Source organism: Schistocerca cancellata, chromosome 1 (genome assembly GCF_023864275.1).
Source record: "Schistocerca cancellata isolate TAMUIC-IGC-003103 chromosome 1, iqSchCanc2.1, whole genome shotgun sequence".
Classification (NCBI taxonomy): domain Eukaryota; kingdom Metazoa; phylum Arthropoda; class Insecta; order Orthoptera; family Acrididae; genus Schistocerca; species Schistocerca cancellata.
Window position 1 is genome coordinate 302,415,300 of NC_064626.1, and position 20,226 is coordinate 302,435,525.

Here is a 20,226-nt window from a genome sequence, read left to right on the forward strand (position 1 = left end):
CAATGTGATCAGACAATTCCTCCCCTTCACAGAGGCCTTTGAAATACTCTTCTCTATCCACTTGCACTCAATGCTGACGACCTAACTGTTAATTCCACTGAAAACTGACGATCATCTCTTTTTCATTTTCTACAAGACTTTTACTTACATAACGAAGAAAGTATTTTAAAAACAAAGATGATGTGACTTACCAAACGAAAGCGCTGGCAGGTTGACAGACACACAAACAAACACAAACATACACACAAAATTCAAGCTTTCGCAACCAACGGTTGATTCGAAGAAAGTATTTTTATTTACTTAGTTCTGGATGCAAAGTTTCATTGGCTATATCAGGGACAACAATTTCACATCCTGGATAGTACCTACGATAGAGCAGCAGCAGCAATGACAACTTCACAATATGCCTATACAGGATGATAGCTCTAAAGAAATGACACATACTCAATCAGGATTAACTCAATTGACATATTAGCAATATTGCAACAAATACGATGGATATATCTTTTATTCCTTGCTGAACTGGCCACTGACATAAGAAACATAGCAATTTATTTCATGAAGTAGCTATGCACATACACACACCTACACCTACCACTTGACCATGGTGTGTCATGACAACATAAATTTGAAAAGTAATGAAATTTCCTGTGTTGTTATATAGGTCTAAGCACCACATATGCTGGTAGACAATTCTTCTTTTCACACATGGCATAACAATGTCTTCCTACACAGAGTCAAATTAGATTAATGAAGGAGAAACTCGCTGAGTAATCTTTATAATACTGTTGTGCCACTGAGCCTCCTAATGGCGGTTGAAATCTATGCTAGAGTTGACAGGAAATGTCACTGCACGCTGACAAGAAGAAGGGAGCTGGCAAGGCATTCTTTTGCAAGAAACAAGAAGCATGCTGTGATAAGACGACAAGAATCACTGCCAGGGCACACAATAGTGTAAGTAAACACACATACAAGCCTCAATGCCGCAGTCAAGCTTGTAACACTGCTGACTCTGTGAAAATACAGAAGCCACACTGTACCAGATAGAACGAACAAACAAATTTCTCTTCTACTTCTATGATCTATCAGTGAATATCCACCTGCGTAAAGCAACTGGCAGCCCTGCTTATCAAACTGCAACCTGTAGTATGGTACCTAATTACACCAGACATCTTGACGCCTGTTACAATTCAGAATGTGGATGGCATTACTCTTATCAATTTTGTGCAGCTGCACTGAAATGCTAATAATTTGCACATCCATATATCGTGTCAATTTACTGTTTGCTACCTCTGACATGATTTCAATTGCCATCAATGTATTTCACAAACTCGGTAACATACTTTTTAAATCTCCCTTTAAGTGGCAAATAATATACTTTGGTTGGAAAAGCATAAATAAATCACTGCTTCACCTTGCTCACAATACATATCTCATATAACCATCGCAAAAACACTTTTGTCTGAACATATAGGCACACAAAGGAGTTAACAACTTTAAGATACTCATTGTTTGAGTTAAGATATGACACTAACAGGCAACACAACTTTTAAAAACATCAACAAAAGCAAAACGAAGATCATGGAATGTAGTCGAATTAAGTCGGGTGATGCTGAGGGAATTCGATTAGGAAATGAGATGCTTCAAGTAGTAAATGAGTTTTGCTATTTGGCAAGCAAACTGATGATGGTTGTAATGGTACTTGAATTACTTATGGCACCTCAACTCAACCTTTCGATACCAGCAATATTCTACTGTTTCTGTAAAGTAGTCGACATATTTCTGAGACAACATTCAGATTTGATTTCATTAATGTAGAGGTACTTTGATACATCGATATGTTTGTATTGCAATGATATTATTCTTATGTGTATTCTTTCTTTTGTCACTATGATCTTTGACATACTTGTAACTCTGAATTTTTGGGTGCGTAAGCGATTATTAGTAAGTTAGAGTCGGACCTTGAGAAAGTCAAGTCTTGGACGTCATGTTGAAAAGATGCGTATTGTAGTCAGCTTATAAAATGTGAACTTTAACAGTGAGGAAGATGTTTTCAAGTATGTTTTGTATTGTGATGTGATGTTTTGTGCGTTACGTGATATTGCAATAAAAAGGAAGTGTAACTTTCGGAGTGCTGATTATGTTTTTTACATCGCCATTGTGTTAACTTCGAAAGGTTTAATGTCCAAGAATGGTTTGTGAAGCGCATCTACAAACTTTTGAATATAGCAGAATAAAACCTAGGCCTCTTTGCATCCGAGCTTGGAATCATCACCACCTAGATTTTCGACGACTGAGCCATGATTATAGAACGAGACCAGCGTGGGAAACACAAAAAGATGAGTGCCTAATTTATTCATTATTACATGAAATGACTTTATTAACTGTGCTCTAATGCCACCTGCCCAAAAATGCAGTATTTTGCAGTGTGAGCAACACCATAATCATTATTAAAATTTTGACCTTTGTTGTTGTAGGGTTGTTAGATGGTCGAAGTAGAGAGGATATAAAATGTAGACTGGTAATGGCAAGGAAAGCGTTTCTGAAGAAGAGGAATTTGTTAACATCGAGTACAGATTTAAGTGTCAGGAAGTCGTTTCTGAAAGTATTTGTATAGAGTGTAGCCATGTATGGAAGTGAAACACGGACGATAAATAGTTTGGACAAGAAGAGAATAGAAGCTTTTGAAATGTGGTGCTACAGAAGAATGCTGAAGATTAGATGGGTAGATCACATAACTAATGATGAAGTATTGAATAGAACTGGGGAGAGAGGAGTTTGTGGCAAAACTTGACAAGAAGAAGGGACCGGTTGGTAAGACATGTTCTGAGGCATCAAGGGATGACCAATTTAGTATTGGGGGGGGGGGGGGGGGCGGCAGCGTGGAGGGTAAAAATTAAAGAGGGAGCCCAAGAGATAAATAAATACACCAAGCAGATTCAGAAGGATGTAGGTTGCAGTAAGTACTGGGAGATGAAAAAGCTTGCACAGGATAGAGTAGCATGGAGAGCTGCATCAAACCAGTCTCAAGACTGAAGACCACAACAACAAACATTACACTTTAAGCCAGCATGAGTGAAAAATGTGAAGTAGTATGCTCATATTAGTGAGGAAAGAAACTTGTGTCCAAGACCTTAAACTGTGCACTGTACACGCACCGTAAAATTGTGTATCATTCAAAATTTTATGTTAAGTACATGATATATTCTCAAATTTAGACACTTTAAATTCACCAAGTGACAGTATTTAAAATGTGAAAAATACATGTAGCACATACAAAGATATCTAAAATATTTTCACATTTTTGGATAGACGTTTCCTGCAGAACAGAAACCAAAATGTCTTACTCAGATTCTTTAAAAATTTGAAAGTGAAAGACAAAATATTACAGAGCAAGATAAAAGACTGAATGATAAAATGAAAACTAAAGAAATATGCTGAGACTGTGTTCTAACTATATGAAAAGTAATATAAGTATTGTGAGCAAATGTGAGGTAGAGGAAAAGGGTATGAAAATGAGGCACAAGAAACAACAGAAAATTCTGGAACTGGTGTTCTGGCAAAGAACATACCAGCAATCTGTGAGCAGCAAACTTAATGTACATTTTGTATCACCTGATTTAATTATTTCTGTTCCCTTTTAATCATAAACAGCAGTCTCTAAGCATCACCAGTTCATTTAGATATTACTTTCTACGCTCCCTAAAATTGACTTTTATACTACAACCAGTCAAAGTGGGTCCTTACTTAACTACTTTAAATCTAATCAGGATTTGTTTTCAGTTCACTACTTCTTATGAGTTATTAACATTCTGCACTCGCACCCCATGCAGTTCGCCACAACTTACTTTTCGGTGCCAACCTCTTCATCTCATTCTTTGTGACTTATGAGTCAAAATATTTTAAATACCATTTAAATTTTACTGCAGGAAAATAGTAACACAAACTGTACTTGCTTAACAACATGACCTAAAGGATAATGTAATAGTAAACACAAAAGAAGTAAATGAACTTACGACACAGGGATGTACGTAGCTCGTGCCAGTAGGCTGGATATATACAGGACAGCTGTCTGACGAATCACTGGTGCAACATTTGGAGAACAAACTTTTTGCCACAGGTAATTGAGAAAAGACTCGGCTAATGCTTGTTTGAAACTGCAGAGATAGAACATGAGAAACTGTATATGATGACACGCATAAGTTGGAAGTATCATTTTGTCAAATACTGTCAACATTTCATGATAAAGTTTTTTTGTTCGTTCCCAGTTCAGGAGTGTTGGGTCTTTTAGTTCATGACATTCAGTGTGCATGTACTGAAATAAACGCTCCATTATAATATCTAAAGTATTTGCGATAGGATGTTTCATTCTGTGCGGTGATTGAGGTTTAATTGCCATGTGATCTTCATGGGCTTCACTATCATCCATAGCGAATACGTCTTGGTCATCCATGTCAATTTCGAGTTCATTCTCTTCTTCTAATTCTTCTATAGCTGCTTTTGGTGCATTTACATCCAAAATTGTCAACCTGAAAGAAAAGGAATTCACCCATTACCATAATTTTACCCTAACAGATAAAAACTACTACAAGTATACCTTGGCAAATAAGTTATTATAAATGATTTACATGTGGCCATACTTGTTTAGTTATTGTAGAAATGACATTTCTTTATCGTGAGACTGGCTTTGGTCAGAGACCATTTTCCAGTACCTGTTACACATGTCATGGATGCAAGAAAATTTCTGGTGGAAAGTATGCTTGAAAATTTTAGTAAAATACAAGTAACACTTCCAGATTATTGTTAACAGTAAGCATTGCATGTATGTATGTATGTACAAAAATATTAACGAGGTAGAAAACAACTCTACTAGAAGATTCAACAACTTGCTTAATCCTCTGAATACTAAAAACATGCTCGCTCTGTTCCATGGAATAACTGGTTCTGCTGCACAGCCTGGGACCCTGTGCTGAATGTTCCTGGAGAGCTGGGTATGACTATTTTGTCTGCTTTTCTGGCTTTCGCCAGCCCAGATAATAAATGAACACAATTGCTAAAACAACTTAAGTTTTTCACTTAAAAATATCTTCAGAAATAAATCACTACAAAGAGAAACACATTAAGTATGTCAATATTGTTTCACGCCTAAGAATTACGTCTTTCCTGCAGTTTTTAGCAGCACATTTTAAGCCTATGACGAAAGCGAAGTGTCACTTTCAATTCATCTGAGTAACTTAGTGTTCTTACATAGGTATTCTTCCATAAACCTGCTGTTGTACATATATTCATAACAATAGTAACTCAAGGAAAAGATGAATATATTAGTGATATTGCTCTAATACATTGCCAGTCACTGGGAAACAAACCACAGTAATAAATTTTTTGCTCCATGGGGGTGTTGATTCTGTTCACAAATTGTTGGGGGTGCGGTTGAGTGGGCAGGCAGGCCACTAGTGAAATACTATTTATCTGATTTTAATGAAAATTTCACATCTTACAATTCGATGTCTCTGCTTGATAAAGAACTAATTTTTGTCTTGGATACTTTGATACATCAAGCTAAAACAACAAACTGAATGAAATTTTCAGATTTTTGCAGAAGTAACATGTACACTGAATATTTTCATAATATAAAAGTATAAATAAGACTTCCAACAAATACAGCACACTAGCTTCTGACGCACTGAAAGCTGGATGCACTTTTGTCAGCCAATTGTGGCTTCTGTCTAGTGATCTTGCCAGCCATGACAACAGATATTCAGCACATAGGACATGTGATGTACTTGGGCAACAGCAACATCACTATAGTGACGCAAACACGCAAACAGGAAGGAGGGGGGGGGGGGGGGGGAGATTTTTAGAAACTGCCAAAATATTTTACGGAATAAAATCTCTTATTCTAAAACAAAAGAAGGGACAAATAATAAAAGGGTAACTGGAATTATTTCATTTGAGAACGAGGTACAAATGTCCCACTACATGTCACTTAACACATGCTGCCTTCTATTGTCTATTTACAGCATCACTTCGAAAGAAGCAGTAGCAAAGATTAGATCTGTTTGTAGTGTGGTTTTGAGAAGTCAAGACAATTTGCTGGCAAAAGAAGCAGAAAAGGAGTAAACTGGTATTGCTCTGATTACAATATATCCCTCTGTATGCCAGAGCACTTTGGCTTTTTTATAGAAAAGCCAATTACATGCAAAATTGCTCAAGAACTCACTTCACACTTTTTTCTAAGTATAAATACTTTTATAAGTATACTTTTTGGCATCATTATTATATAATTTGTAATCAATGAAAGAACTAAACCTTGGAACTTTGTCGTTTTTAGTGTGTGTTTCCCATTAAGATATATCAAATGCAAATATGCCAGTAAAATTTTAGATAATGGGATGACTGGCTGGTCTTATGAGTCCAGTATTTTTCTAAGTGTCTGGTGCTGACAGTGTTAAGTTCTGAATGAGAGTCAAAACACTTTGTGACTAAAGAAATTCATCACACATGATACAATTCATCTTGCATTAAGGTAAATTTACTTTGAAAATAATGCTTTTCAAACCAACATTTGTAATATTTTCCTGTGACCTGATAGAAACGTAAACAGGAGTGATGTCTTGCTCATCGAAAGCAGTCTGTTGGTACGAAGTACTGCATATTCTTCATGCTAATGCCTACAACATATTCTACTGTCAGCAGATATCTTGGGTGCACTGTGCCTTGTTGTTGTAAATGGCACATTTTCTTTGTAACCAAAGTTTTATTTTGGTGTTATTCTCTCATTTCTGTCTTATTGTTGTAACATTACTCTGTGCAGGAGGCTAAAATAAAATTTGTTGTTAGAGTGTAACTTCTTACCACGCAAAATTAACTGGGAACTAAAACAGTGAAAAATTCCTGCAATTGTGAGCAATTTCCAGGTTTTCCCTGACTAAAAAATTCCTGTTTTCTCTCTATATTTTCCAATTGTTCTGGGGCATATACACCCCATATTTAAAGCTGAAAGCAGAGCAATATATATCACGATTCTGATGATATTAGTTGTTATATCTACAAGAGAGTTGCACGAACTGTCGGCGACACGTAAGTGGACATGACAACCACAATGAAATACGTATCATCCGATTTTAAAAAACTACTTAGGGGAAAAAAAATCTGATTCTTTCTCATCTTCACTCAATAAAGAACTGAATATACTTTTATTGTTTGTCTTAGTTACTGTGCTGCATCCAATGAAGTAAAGTGTTGCGTGATACTTTAAGAGCTTTGCAAAGGTAAAAACACATTGAGTAAACTTAGCATACTGTGCGTTTTACACCAGTGATTGCAATGTATGAAATGTGCTAACATACTGAAATTTTATTTAAAGCTGAGAGCAGAGCAGTATGTATCAACATTCTCAAGCTACTGGTTTTTATATCCACAGGTGGGTGGTGTGTATTGGGCCCAGTGTTCTAGCCACACACAATGTCAACCATCTGGTGGTAATATCCATCATATTTCATAAATTGTTCAATGTATTGAAACACTCTCTCTCTCTCTCTCTCTCTCTCTCTCTCTCTTTTTGCAAATGATAGCATGCACAGAGGTGCATATACTGCTATAATACACTCAACTTTTTATCGACTGAGACACAGGTATAACTATAATTTTTGATGATGGAAAGATGAAATTATTTTAACAGCATTTAATATATCAAGAAAGAATATTGCGGTATTGCCCATATTAATATTTACGATCTTCTATGTGGGATAATCTGCTTTAATCGAATGTTGTTTGTCATTATGTCACAAGGGGTAATCGCCAAGTGACTGAATGTTTAGTAATTTCAGTTTCGATAGAGATATTTCGTTTATTTAAAACCTGTAGAATGCATTATAGTATAAGTAATGTTAGCAGCTTGCCACAGCAGATTTGCTTACCACTATCAGATAACAACAGTGAAACAGAGATCATTACAATGATACACATAGCCATGGAAAACTGCTGTAATCCTTAAATATTCTTATATTTCTACTATCCCTATATATTTCATGAACTAAGAACTATAAGGAAACAAGCAGAGAAGGAACGTTAATAAATGAAGAGAAAAAACAGAAGCCAAAATTGTAATCTTATGATATACTGGGTAAACATGGGGCAAAATTAGCTATTAGTATTTGGTAAAATAGGAGTAAAAATTGGTTTTTGGACTGGAAATACAATTCAGTCTACTAAAGGACATAAATCTGCCCCAGCACCCGACTATTAATAATTGGGTAGATATGAAAAGTACAGTGTAGCAGCTGCAATAAATATAACATTTGACAAACCAGTAGAAAAATATGTATGTGATGTGACACCAACTACAGCAATCCATTGACAACTGCCAAGTATTTACGTGATAAAAAGCATGTAGTACATAAATTTAGAAATAGTATTATTATTCTATGTTAAGCAGACAAAAGTGGACATACGGGTCTGAAACAAGGAACAGAAATTTGTTCACATTACGTTAAAGATAAAAATTTCATTTTGAGTGAACAAGTAACTGACAAACAAAAATACAGTAAAAATTTACACAATACACTGTAACAAATGTAATACTAGTCATGAAGGCAATTCTTTGCCATTTTATATTGCGTATTCTCTGCACAGTTGTCTATAATTGACATTCCATGCATCTGTCTCTGCAGAACTACACGTTACCTATAAATATTACATTTTTGACTTTATCTCTTTTGATAACAATAAGGTAACTCTTGTTGTTAACGAAAATCTGCAAGTTTTGCTTGCATTCTGCTACAATTTTTGAAACAACCTTTTCACCACAAATTTTCGTGTATCAATGACATATGTACAGGTGCTGGAAAATGGTCCGTGACAAAAACTGGACACACGAAGACTACACTGAACAGGAGCTTATGATGATGTGTCATTTCTACAATTTATGGAAGCTGTGGAACACACAACTATTTTGTTTAGTTCTTTCAGCTTCGTGTAAAAAAAGAAGTTTGGTGAAAAACGACATTTTTTATGTTCACATCAACAATAGATCTAATGTCAGAGTTTTCTGAAACGTTCATTTTTGAGCTGTAAAGTATCATCAACATAGAAGTCACTTGAGACAAGAGCACTAGTTCACTTGTAGCTTTGGGCAAAGAAATCAGCCATTCTAAAATTTACCTCAAGCACAATGAAAGATCAATCAAATAACAATGGTTTAATAGGGCTTTAAATAAAGGTTCTCCTGAATGCGAGTCCAGTGCTTTATCCACTGCCAGCATCTCACTTCGTCGTTACACAAAGTAAATTGGAAGCAATGCTTTCAGCATGGGATTCCATTTAACATAATCTAATGGAAACTTCAGTAGTGACCTGACGTCACAAATGGATATTCATCACTGCACCAGGCTATAAACCCAATGGAAAAGCTGTGTCACAAGGCACCAGTTCACACAAGAAGCTTCAAAGGGAATATCATACTATTTAGAAATAAGAGTGCAAATTTTATTTTTATAAGGTCCAGAAATCTGTTAAGATTACTTAATACTGAATAATATGGGATTATTTGAGAAATTGGTGACACATGCACCATTAACACATGTAATGTAAGTATTTTGAACATTTATTTGTATCTTTAGCACACACCATAAGGCAAATGCAGAGTATAGATACAGATATAGATATTGTCAAAAGTGAGTATGGCAGACAAATTCTAAAAATTTAAGATACTGCACAGTCACTTTAGCTTCCTGGGAGGTACAAGCTGCACAATTCAAATGCTTAAGCTATCACAGAAGTAATGATAAAATTATTGAATTTCTTGAAATGATAAAGTACTATACTTCTATTGCAATAACTTTGTGATTGATATTTCTGCGAGTTTAATGGTAGTGGTCAGGCTGTTTGCTGGGCCTCATGTGCCCACTATGTTGCCTATTGTGCAGGTTGTTAGCACGTTGTTAGCTTGCCAGGTGACAGCAGCTCCAACTGATTAGGAGGAGGCCAGGTGAAGCAGGCTGTACGGGGTACTTTGTGTGCGCACTACTGCTTATCACATGGGCATATGACATGTTTTTGAGCCGAAAACTTCATTCCACAGCAGGTATCTGTCAGTCACAATGCTATTTTAATCTACCTACCATTTAAGCTCTCTTGCTGGGGAAATTTGGTAAAGAATAAAATGCACTGCTGGACATCATCAGAACTATTGCAATGGATGATTTTGAAGAATTCTCAAGTGACCCTGTATGATTTTATCTCTCAATTCTGATTTTTACATTACTGCAGCCATAAAAATTCTGTAGTTTAAATATATTCTTTCTTGAATGGAATAGTATGATAAATTTCATGGATAATAACTTGTTAAGCAAATTACAACATAATTAGAAACAACAACACCAACCGATCATCTTGCCACTGATTACTATACACAAATCTTAGTGATTATTTTATAAAGACTAATTTTTGAAAGCCTTTTCTGCAGCTGCATCTAAATTTGAACGAAGATATCAGAGGCAACCTACCTGCTGGCAACGAGTAGAAGAAGATCTGTCCGTAGATCTGGTTGATAGTCGAAAACCTTGAGAATATTATAAATGTAGCACTCATGTTCATGGGCACTTCGCTTTAGATATGGAAAGTGATGCCTAATTGTTTTTACTAACAAAGCTGATGACCTGTAAAAAAGAGAAAATTCTAATTTAAAATTGCAAATTACATGTTATGGAGCATAATTTCAAAGCAACTGAACCATACAGAAGATACATCCAGCAGCCGAAACGAACAAGGTGTCCGACTGAAGCTCAACAATTTCTTAGCCTCAGGATCTCCCCCCCCCCCCCCCCCAATACCTTTCTACACTACCATGGGTGGGCATGAGAGGAAGTGGCATTAGGACAAACATAAATTCCATGGCTCAGCTAGAGTCATCAATATCTTCAATATCTTCCAAATTATTTTCAAGTAATCCTCGGATAGTAAGTCTCAACAATTTCTACTCCCAAATCATACGGAAGGTCTCTTCGGCAAATAGTAAGCTGCATACATAATAATAGGATATTTTCTGTGTAACAAAACTACTCGTACACTTGCAAGGAGAAATGGGGCTAGTGTGACAGCCTTCAAATTACAGAAAAATAAAATATACAAAAACTTCAGAAAAAGGGTGTAATTACTCAGTATTCCACCCATAGTTCTATACACAACCAGAGAACAAGAAATCACTTTGGACTTACGTTTACCAAGGAAAAACAAACAAAAACTCAAAACAGCATTTTCTATCATACAATAAAACTATAATAAACCATCTGAGGAGATGTGAAAAATTACTAAAATAATTCTGTTTAAAAAAGGCAGGCAAATCATTCATAAATAATATATACTACAAAATAAAAAATTTTGGAGGACTCAGATGAATGGCTAGAGGATAACTACAACACACATCACATTACAGTACATGGTCGCAATGTGCCAAGATCTTTAATGATTGACACTAATGTTTTTTCATTCTGCCGACTTCAACATTTTACTGATCTTCGGGGGAGGATGATAATGATCCAGTTGTAAGTGGATGGATGGGAATACATGAAGATGTGCCCAGGAGACTTGCATGTTTACAGGCTGGGATTCAGTTTTCTGGGAAGGCTGGATTTTGTGCAAAGGGCATTGCAGCACTTTCATGGCTGAAGAGTCGTCAGTGGGTGTCAGTATGTGCCGCAATGAAAAGTGAACTGTTTCATACCATAAGTTATCAATCAAAACTGTAAGTCAAAGAACACTGTACAACAGGGACCAACCAAATGAAGCAGTTAAGTTATTAAGACAATGACCTCATGTTCAGGAGGATGGCTTTCTCTGTGCAGCCATCATTTTGGTTTTCCTAAGCCATTTAAAGCAGCTACTAAGATGGTTCCTTCACAAAGGCCACAACTGACCACCTTTCCCATACTCAGATGGATACATAAATAAATATTAAGATTATATATGTACAATAAATAACTTTATGCAGTAATCCCAAAATAAAACTGTAGCGAGAGTTTTGAGAAGAGCAAAAGTTCTTCAAAGAAAGAGGTATGGCTTATAAACAATTTATTAAACAGAGCTTTAAATGGCTCTTTTTGAGAGTGTAATTTTTTTCACAATGAACTGCATTCAATACGGAACATTATTCACATGCCTTCAGGCTGCAGCGCAGACCCTTATTCCATCACCAGATGTCACTCAAAAAACTATACTAGACAAATATTATGACATGTCTGTTATCGAAAAAAGCTTAATTTTCTTGTCATGGTCTAATAGCAGCCAATGTGGGGCAGCATATATAGGCCAGACATGTTGCACAGTACAAGAACACTGCGATGAACATCAGCGTCAGGCATGCCTACATTAACCAGAAAAGTCAGCAATTGCAGAACACTGCCTGAATACAGGACACCACACAATTTGTGAAAAGACAGAAGTTTTATCCCTGGTATCATCTTTCTGGGATTGCATGATTAAAGAAGCAATACATATCCATACAACCAATAACCTCATCAACAGGGATGCTGGATTTCAACTGAGCTCAGCCTGGAACCCTGCACTGGCTGCTATTAAATCACGCCGAGAAAATTAAGATTTTTTCGATAACAGACCCATCATAACATTGGCCTAGTATAGTTTTTTAGTGAGTGATGTCTGGCCGCACTGTTAGTAAACACAGCATGCAGTGCATGCACAGGAGGGCGACAGAATGTGTTTTAGTATGGCACCCGCTATCTGCTAATCATTGCGCATGCGTGATTTCCATGCCTGCACATTCTTCACATGCAGGTTCTGTATACAGGGAATCAGCATGCGGATACCATCAGCTGTACCTAGCCATCAGCAATGTTGAACCACCTGAAGATGTTGCTCCGAGCAAATATTGTGGAATTTGCACACCGCCATCTGGCGGTAAACCCGTGAAGACTATTTAACATATAACCATTTTGCTTACTCAAGAGAACATTTTGATGTACTGGAGGTGAGCCAATGGATTAACGGCCTTGTACATCACACATTTAGTCTTCTAAACTGTGATCCAAGAAACATTACAATGCCCAAAAAAATACACTTCATTAATTTTCCAACCGATATGAAGACGTTAGAGGGATACCCGTGTAATGAGGAGGAAATTAAACGCTTTTGGAATACTATATATAACTGGATAATTATTAACAAGGAGTGAATTGGGAAGTTTTATTTTCATTTAAGAAGAATGTTCCATTTATCATTATGTATTCAAATAATTTTCTCATGAATGCTGAGCATAATTTATTGGTACTATAAATGTTTCTTACTTTTTATGCTCAAATGAAGTAGATACACAGATTAATAAATCCTCTGAGTATGAATTTTGTCCTTTCTTCAAGACGATAATAAAATGTTGTTCATTTAGTTTTAAAATCCCATAAGTCACAGCATTTTAAACTTATATCCAGGTAAAATTTATTATGTAATTGAATTTCATATTATACTGCCATGATGTCTTTCCATAAGTATTCATTCTTAGAGGCAAAACACATCTGTATGTAAAAAAAACTTATAAATGTTCAGCATATACCCATATTTACAGATTAATTTGGGATGTGAATGTAAAATGACTCACTCTGCATCATAAAATTTATCATGCAAAATAATCCATGGAACTTTAAACTAACTTACAGGTTAGTCTTCAAACAGATAAGAGTCTTGTGGTAACCCAAAATTACCACACCTACCACATCTGTGCCATGCTTGTCATTAACATAAGAAGCAGGGAGCCAGCTCATCTTGTTCGATTCACACCAACATGATGGTACAGGTCCAGCCACCAGACGACAACATGATTAGTGATGGCAACATTGCAGCGACTTAAGCGTGCACATCCCTCAGACAGTGCCACCTTGCAACTGGAAGAGCAATCTGCTTTTTATAAACCCGGAGTGTAAGGTTCTCTTCCTCATTCTGTTATGGTTCATTCGTATGCCCTTTTGACTCTGCTCTCAGGATGCCTGTTACTTGTTTTGACTTGGTCTACCTATATACAAGGACTATGTATGGAACTTATAATTGGTGTTCCCATTAAAGTGATTATGCATACTTATTTGTCTGTGTTACTAAACAAGTGAAGGAATACAATTCGTTATTCAGTTGTGGTTTTTGACAAAGTTGCAATGTCACCAAGCACATCCTTGGAGGTAGCAGCTGGAAACCCACAGGCGTTTGGAAATGCAGCTGCAGGGACACATGACCATGTTAAGTGCGTTGACAGGCCTGATAATGTGGCCGCACAATTTGCTGGCTTATCCATCACCTTTCACTCCCTATGACAAAGCTGCTGAAGACTGAATCACATGAAACACCCATGGCGGCAACACTTTGAGGCCTTTAAGGTAACAGACACCAACTTTCATAAAGCTGTGTTTCTGTCATGGAAGTCTCCTCAAATGTACCACTTTTTAGGCAAGTTGAGGTAATTCATAATGTTCGAACACAATATATGTTCCAAAATCCTGCTGCATATTGAAGTTAATGCCCTGTGCCCAATTAAGAATTGGATGGCCTGTGCAAAGAATTTTATATCCTTTTTTTTTTTCAGCTGGGCTAGGCAAGGCCACAGATTATGTGGCCTGTATCACCTTCAAACCCAGTCCAGAACCTTTTTTTTCTGCCCCTGGCACTTCATGGTTAAGCAAAAGAACTATACAGGCTGACAGCACTGGATGTCATGGAACCCATATAATTCAGTTCATGGGCCATACCACTAATGATTGTTATGAAAACATGAGGCAAACTCTTGCCTCTGCAGCAATTTCATGGTGACTACCAATCTGCAGTCTATGGTCAAGTGTACCCCACTCCCTGCCCATAAGACCTCATGACAAAACTGGCAGGGACAATATTCTTGAAAACTTAACTTGTTGGAAGCATATTTACAGCTGCCAGTTGAAAAATCACGTCAGCTGCTTCTTATCAATGTGCTATATGGCGTCTACCGGTATAACCGGTTGGTTTTCGGAGCCACTAGAACTCGGGCTCTATTTCAACATTAGTTGGAGCAACCCGCACAAAGAATCCCTTGCTGTATCAAGTGACCTTGAGTACACTGTCAAGGGTCCCTCCATCAAGAACCTCTTCACAACCTTCCGATTCTGTTTCACAACTTGGGGGACACGGGTCTCAAGTGAGATTTGAATAAGTCTTTCTTCCAGCCTTGCAATTTCCTGTCAGGAGGTACAGCTGACAAACTGTCATAATGCTTCTATTGAGGCCCTCCCACATCCTACCAATGTGAAGGAGGTCCAGGAATTTTTAGGCAAAGTCATGTATGACCACTAGTTTTGGCCGCAGCCAGCTACAATAGTGTATCCTATTAATCAACTGTTCAAGAACAACACATAGTTTGGACACGGCCTGCACCCAAGCATTACGGAAACTGAAAGATGTTCTGCATTTTGTCCAGTGCTTGGCTGCATATCAGCTGGGTCGTCATCTTGTTGTAGCTACCAACGCATCACAGTATGGTGCAGTGGCTGTGCTGTTTCAGTGTTACACAGATGGTTCGGTGTTCAAAGCAGCCAACTGCTTTTGCCTGTACAACAATCAACTTGGCAGACAAAAATTACTCACAAATTGTGAAGGAAGCCCTCACTTTTATGTAATCAACAAGTTTCATGCGTTTCTCTATGGTGTCAAGTTTGACATCATTATGGACCATAGTTTCTGTTTTTAGCCCTGTAGCACATGTGCTGAACGATACAGCACACACACTTCAACAGTGGGCCCTGGCCCTAGTTGTTACCACTATGAGATCCAATTTCACCAATGGCTCAGAACTAATGCCAATACCATCTCCCATCTTCCTTTCATATTTATTTTGTGCTGTGCCATACATTGACTTGTTAATGGTGTTATTTTGCTGTCCACGGAACATGTCACGCATGGTCATTCCGGCGTACCTCAGGAGGGGCATCATCATCATCCCCCTCCTGCAACATGGTCATTATGGCATATCATGAACAAAGAGGTTGGCCTGACAAACATGTCTACCGACCAGGGTTTGATTGTGAGATTGAACATTTGACTGCTGCTTTTTCTAAGTATGCAGCTCACCAGGCTGCCCTGCAGCAGTGTTACTCTGTACGGTCAGAATCTTCATAGGCATGAGAACGAGTCCACCTCGATTTTGCGGGCCCCTTCCTGGACGCTTAATGGTTGGTGATTTGTTTCCATACACTGTAAACTGCAATTTGACTATGGTGGAATTGATGGTGCAGGCCCTCACCTGTATCTTCTCCACTGAAGGCCTCTCCCTGCAACCTGGTGATTGACAATTGCTCACAGTTCATCTCGCCTATTTTTCAAGATTTTTGTGCACAATGTGGTACACACCACATCAAGACACTGCAGTTCTACCTTCAGTCAAATGAGGAGGCAAAATGCATTCAGACTTTTGAGAGGTAGATGAAGTTCATTGGGGATGTCCCAGCCAGCCAGCCAGCCAGCCAGCCAGCCAGCCAGCCAGCCAGCCAGCCAGCCAGCCAGCCAGCCAGCCCCCCCCCCCCCCCCCCCCCCACACACACCTTTGGTGTGACGTCATAAGCGAGTGACTGCGTGTGAGATCGCTCTCTAAGTTTTCATATATTTTTAGGTTTCAGATACATATTTTAACAGTTTTTGTGATAATATTTACTATATAAGTGACATATTAGTGATTTCTTCATTCTCCTCTGCCTTTCTTGTGTTGTGACCTGATATTTGTGAGTGTTTCGTATCGAGCAACTTAACCTCTTGCCTGTGTTTACATTCCGCGCTGACCAGTTGCAGCTGTAGCGGCGCATTGAAAGCTAAGTACTAATTAATTGTTTGTGTATAGTGGTTTATTTAGGAACTTTAGTAGTCTTCAACCGGTGTTCTTGGTGTTTTCTGGTGAAATAATTTCAGAAGAACCTTTTGGGAACTGTTTACAGCTTCGTTACTGTGTCATTAGACGTTTGATTCTCTTTCTGTATTAGTTTTTTGTTATATTCACATTTGTTGTTTATTAATACTGTTAATAATAGTAGTTACTTCCCTTGTAGAGTAAGTTTGTGATTATTGTAGTCAGGTTTTTAACATCTTCTTATTGTAGCAGCGGAACTTAGAAAAAGTAAAATTTTACCATGAGTGAGAAGTGTGGGCTTTGCCGTAGGTTCGTGAGTAGTGGATTGCGGTGTGAGACTTGTTCGAAGTATTTTCACTGGGGGGAATGCAGTGGGGAAGCCAGTGGGCATTCTGGTGAGATCCTCTCCTGGAACTGCAGGTTATGTAGCAAGAGTAAATTGATAGAGGAGCAGGAGCATAAGATCTGTGCCCTTCAGGTGCAGTTGAAAAACACACAGGAGGAGCTAGATAGGATGAGGAGGGAGAAGGGGGTTGGGGAATGGGAGCTGGCTGTTGGCAAGAGATCTGCTAGGAGAAGAAGATTTTCAGATAGTTTTACTATTGGTGTTTACAATAGATATGACCAACTGTCAGAGTCTAGTGGAGAGGAATCTCTAGTAGCTGTAGATGTAGGAAGTATGCAGCAGACCTCAGTAGTTACTGTGCCTAGAACAGTTGCAAAGTCGAAGAGGAAGAAGAAGGTTCTGCTGTTAAGTAGTTCTCATGGCAGAGGTGTAGGCCAGCAGTTGCAGGAAGTGCTGGGGAGTGAGTACCAGGTCACCAGCATTGTGAAGCCTAATGCAGGGTTGGCTCAGGTGACTGTTAACATAAGGGGGGTTATGTAGGGATTTTACTGAGGAGGATCAGGTAGTGATTGTGGGTGGGGCTGGTAATAGTATTGATAGGGATGGGGAGTATAACATAGATGGTGACCTGGAAAATATAGCCACTCAGACTGGCAACACGAGTGTGCATTTCGTGGAACTGTTTCAGCGTGACGATCGGCCTCATCTTAATACAGCCGTCAGGCGTAATAACATGAGACTTGGGGGTGCGCTGATGACAGAAAGCATGGGTCACATTTCAGTGGTGTCGGTGGAGTCTATAAGCAGGACGGGTTTCACTAGACACGGCCTGCACCTCAACAGGTATGGGAAGGGGAGGTTGGCAAAGCTTATAGGTGACAGCATAGGTGGGGTTGGTGGGATCACTCATGGGAAAATTCCTGCAGTAGTGGGTGTTAGAGCTGCACCTTTTTTAGATTGAAGTCAGCTGATAGGTATTCCTGCTTAAGGGAAGTCTCTCTAACAAGGGAATCACTTTTGACAAAGCTTAAGTATCCGAGTAATGAGGGAATTAGTATATTTCATCAAAATATACAAGGTATTAGAGATAAAGTTAGTGAACTGCTTATAGATGTTGACTCTGAAATTATTGGTATATCTGAACACTTTTAAATAAGGAGATAATTCAGAGGCTTCCTTTACCAGGATACAGGTTGGCTGGCTGCTTTTTGAGGAGCTCTTTGCGGTGTGGGGGAGTAGCCATGTATGTGTAAAACGGCATTGCATTTGAGTCAATTGATGTTTCAAAGTACTGCACTGAAAAGGTGTTTGAATGTTGTGCAGGTGTGGTTAAATTTAACGGAGCTAAACTTGCAACTGTTGTTATTTATAGATCCCCAGACTCCGATTTCACAACATTTTTGCTAAAGCTAGAGGAGGTTCTTGGTTCACTTTATAGGAAATACAAAAAGTTAGTTATATATGGTGACTTCAATATTAATTGTATAAGTGATTGTGCAAGGAAGAGGATGCTGGTAGACCTCTTTAATTCATATAACCTTATGCAAACCGTATTCTTTCCAACGAGAGTGCAAGGGAACAGTAGAACAACCATAGACAACATTTTTGTTCATTCCTCATTACTAGAAGGGCATTCTGTTGGCAAAAAGGTGAATGGCCTTTCAGATCATGATGCGCAAATTTTAACTTTAAAAGATTTTTATGCTGCAACACGTGTTAAATATAGTCATCAGCTGTTCAGGAAAGCTGATCCAGTTGCTGTAGAGACCTTTGTAAACCTTATAAAGGAACATGAGTGGCAAGATGTTTATAGCGCTGATACAGTAGACGATAAATATAATGCTTTACTCAAGACTTTTCTCATGCTCTTTGAAAGTTGCTTTCCGTTAGAACGTTTAAAACAGGGTACTAGCACAAACAGGCAGCCTGGGTGGCTGACTAGAGGGATAAGAATATCTTGTAGAACAAAGTGGCAATTATATCAAAACATTAGAAACAGTCAAAATCTAAATGCAGCAGCCCATTACAAACAGTATTGTAAGGTGCTTAAAATGTTATTAGGAAGGCAAAAAGTATGTGGTATACAGATAGAATAGCTAAGTCTCAGGATAAAATTAAAACCATATGGTCAGTCGTAAAGGAAGTTGCTGGTCTGCAGAGACAGGTCGAGGATATAGAATCAGTGCATAGTGGGAATGTCCGTGTTACTGATAAGTCGCATATATGTACAGTATTTAATAATCACTTTCTGAATATAGCAGGTGAACTAAATAGAAACCTAGTCCCAACAGGGAATCATATAGCGCTCTTAGAAAAAAGTGTTCCGAGACTGTTACCTGAAATGCTCCTCCATGATACTGACAAAAGGGAGATTGAGTTAATAATTAAATCACTAAAGACCAAGAACTCTCATGGATATGACGGGGTATCTAGCAGAATACTGAAGTATTGTTCTATGTATGTTAGCCCAGTTCTCAGCCATATCTGTAACTTTTCCTTTAGGAGTGGTCGGTTTCCTGACCGATTAAAGTACTCGGTAGTGAAGCCACTTTATAAAAAGGGAGACATTAATAATGTTGACAATTTTAGACCTATTTCTATGCCATCGGTGTTTGCTAAAGTTATCGAGAAGGTTGTATATACAAGGTTACTGGAGCATTTAAATTCACATAATTTGCTGTCAAATGTTCAGTTTGGTTTTAGAAATGGTTTAACAACTGAAAATGCTATATTCTCTTTTCTCTGTGAGGTTTTGGATGGATTAAATAAAAGGTTGCGAACGCTAGGTGTTTTCTTTGATTTAACGAAGGCTTTTGACTGTGTTGACCACAAAATATTACTGCAGAAGTTGGACCATTATGGAGTAAGGGGAGTAGCTTACAATTGGTTTGCCTCTTACTTTAAGAACAGAAAGCAGAGGGTAATTCTCCGCAATATTGAGAGTGGTAGTGATGTTCAGTCCCAATGGGGCACTGTTAAGTGGGGCTTTCCCCAAGGTTCGGTGCTGGGGCCACTG

The 20,226-nt window shown here is 38.1% G+C and overlaps 1 protein-coding gene across 1 annotated transcript in view; it reads right to left on the reverse strand.

Moving 5' to 3' along the window:
* LOC126172306 (RNA polymerase I-specific transcription initiation factor RRN3) overlaps positions 1-20,226 on the reverse strand; it is a 56,975-nt gene that overhangs the window by 20,864 nt on the left and 15,885 nt on the right. Inside the window, exons 6-7 of the mRNA XM_049920869.1 lie at positions 10,506-10,658; positions 4,017-4,529 (exon numbers count right to left, since the gene is read on the reverse strand). Of these exons, the coding sequence (XP_049776826.1) occupies positions 4,017-4,529; positions 10,506-10,658 (666 nt within the window). The remainder of the gene's footprint in view (positions 1-4,016; positions 4,530-10,505; positions 10,659-20,226) is intronic.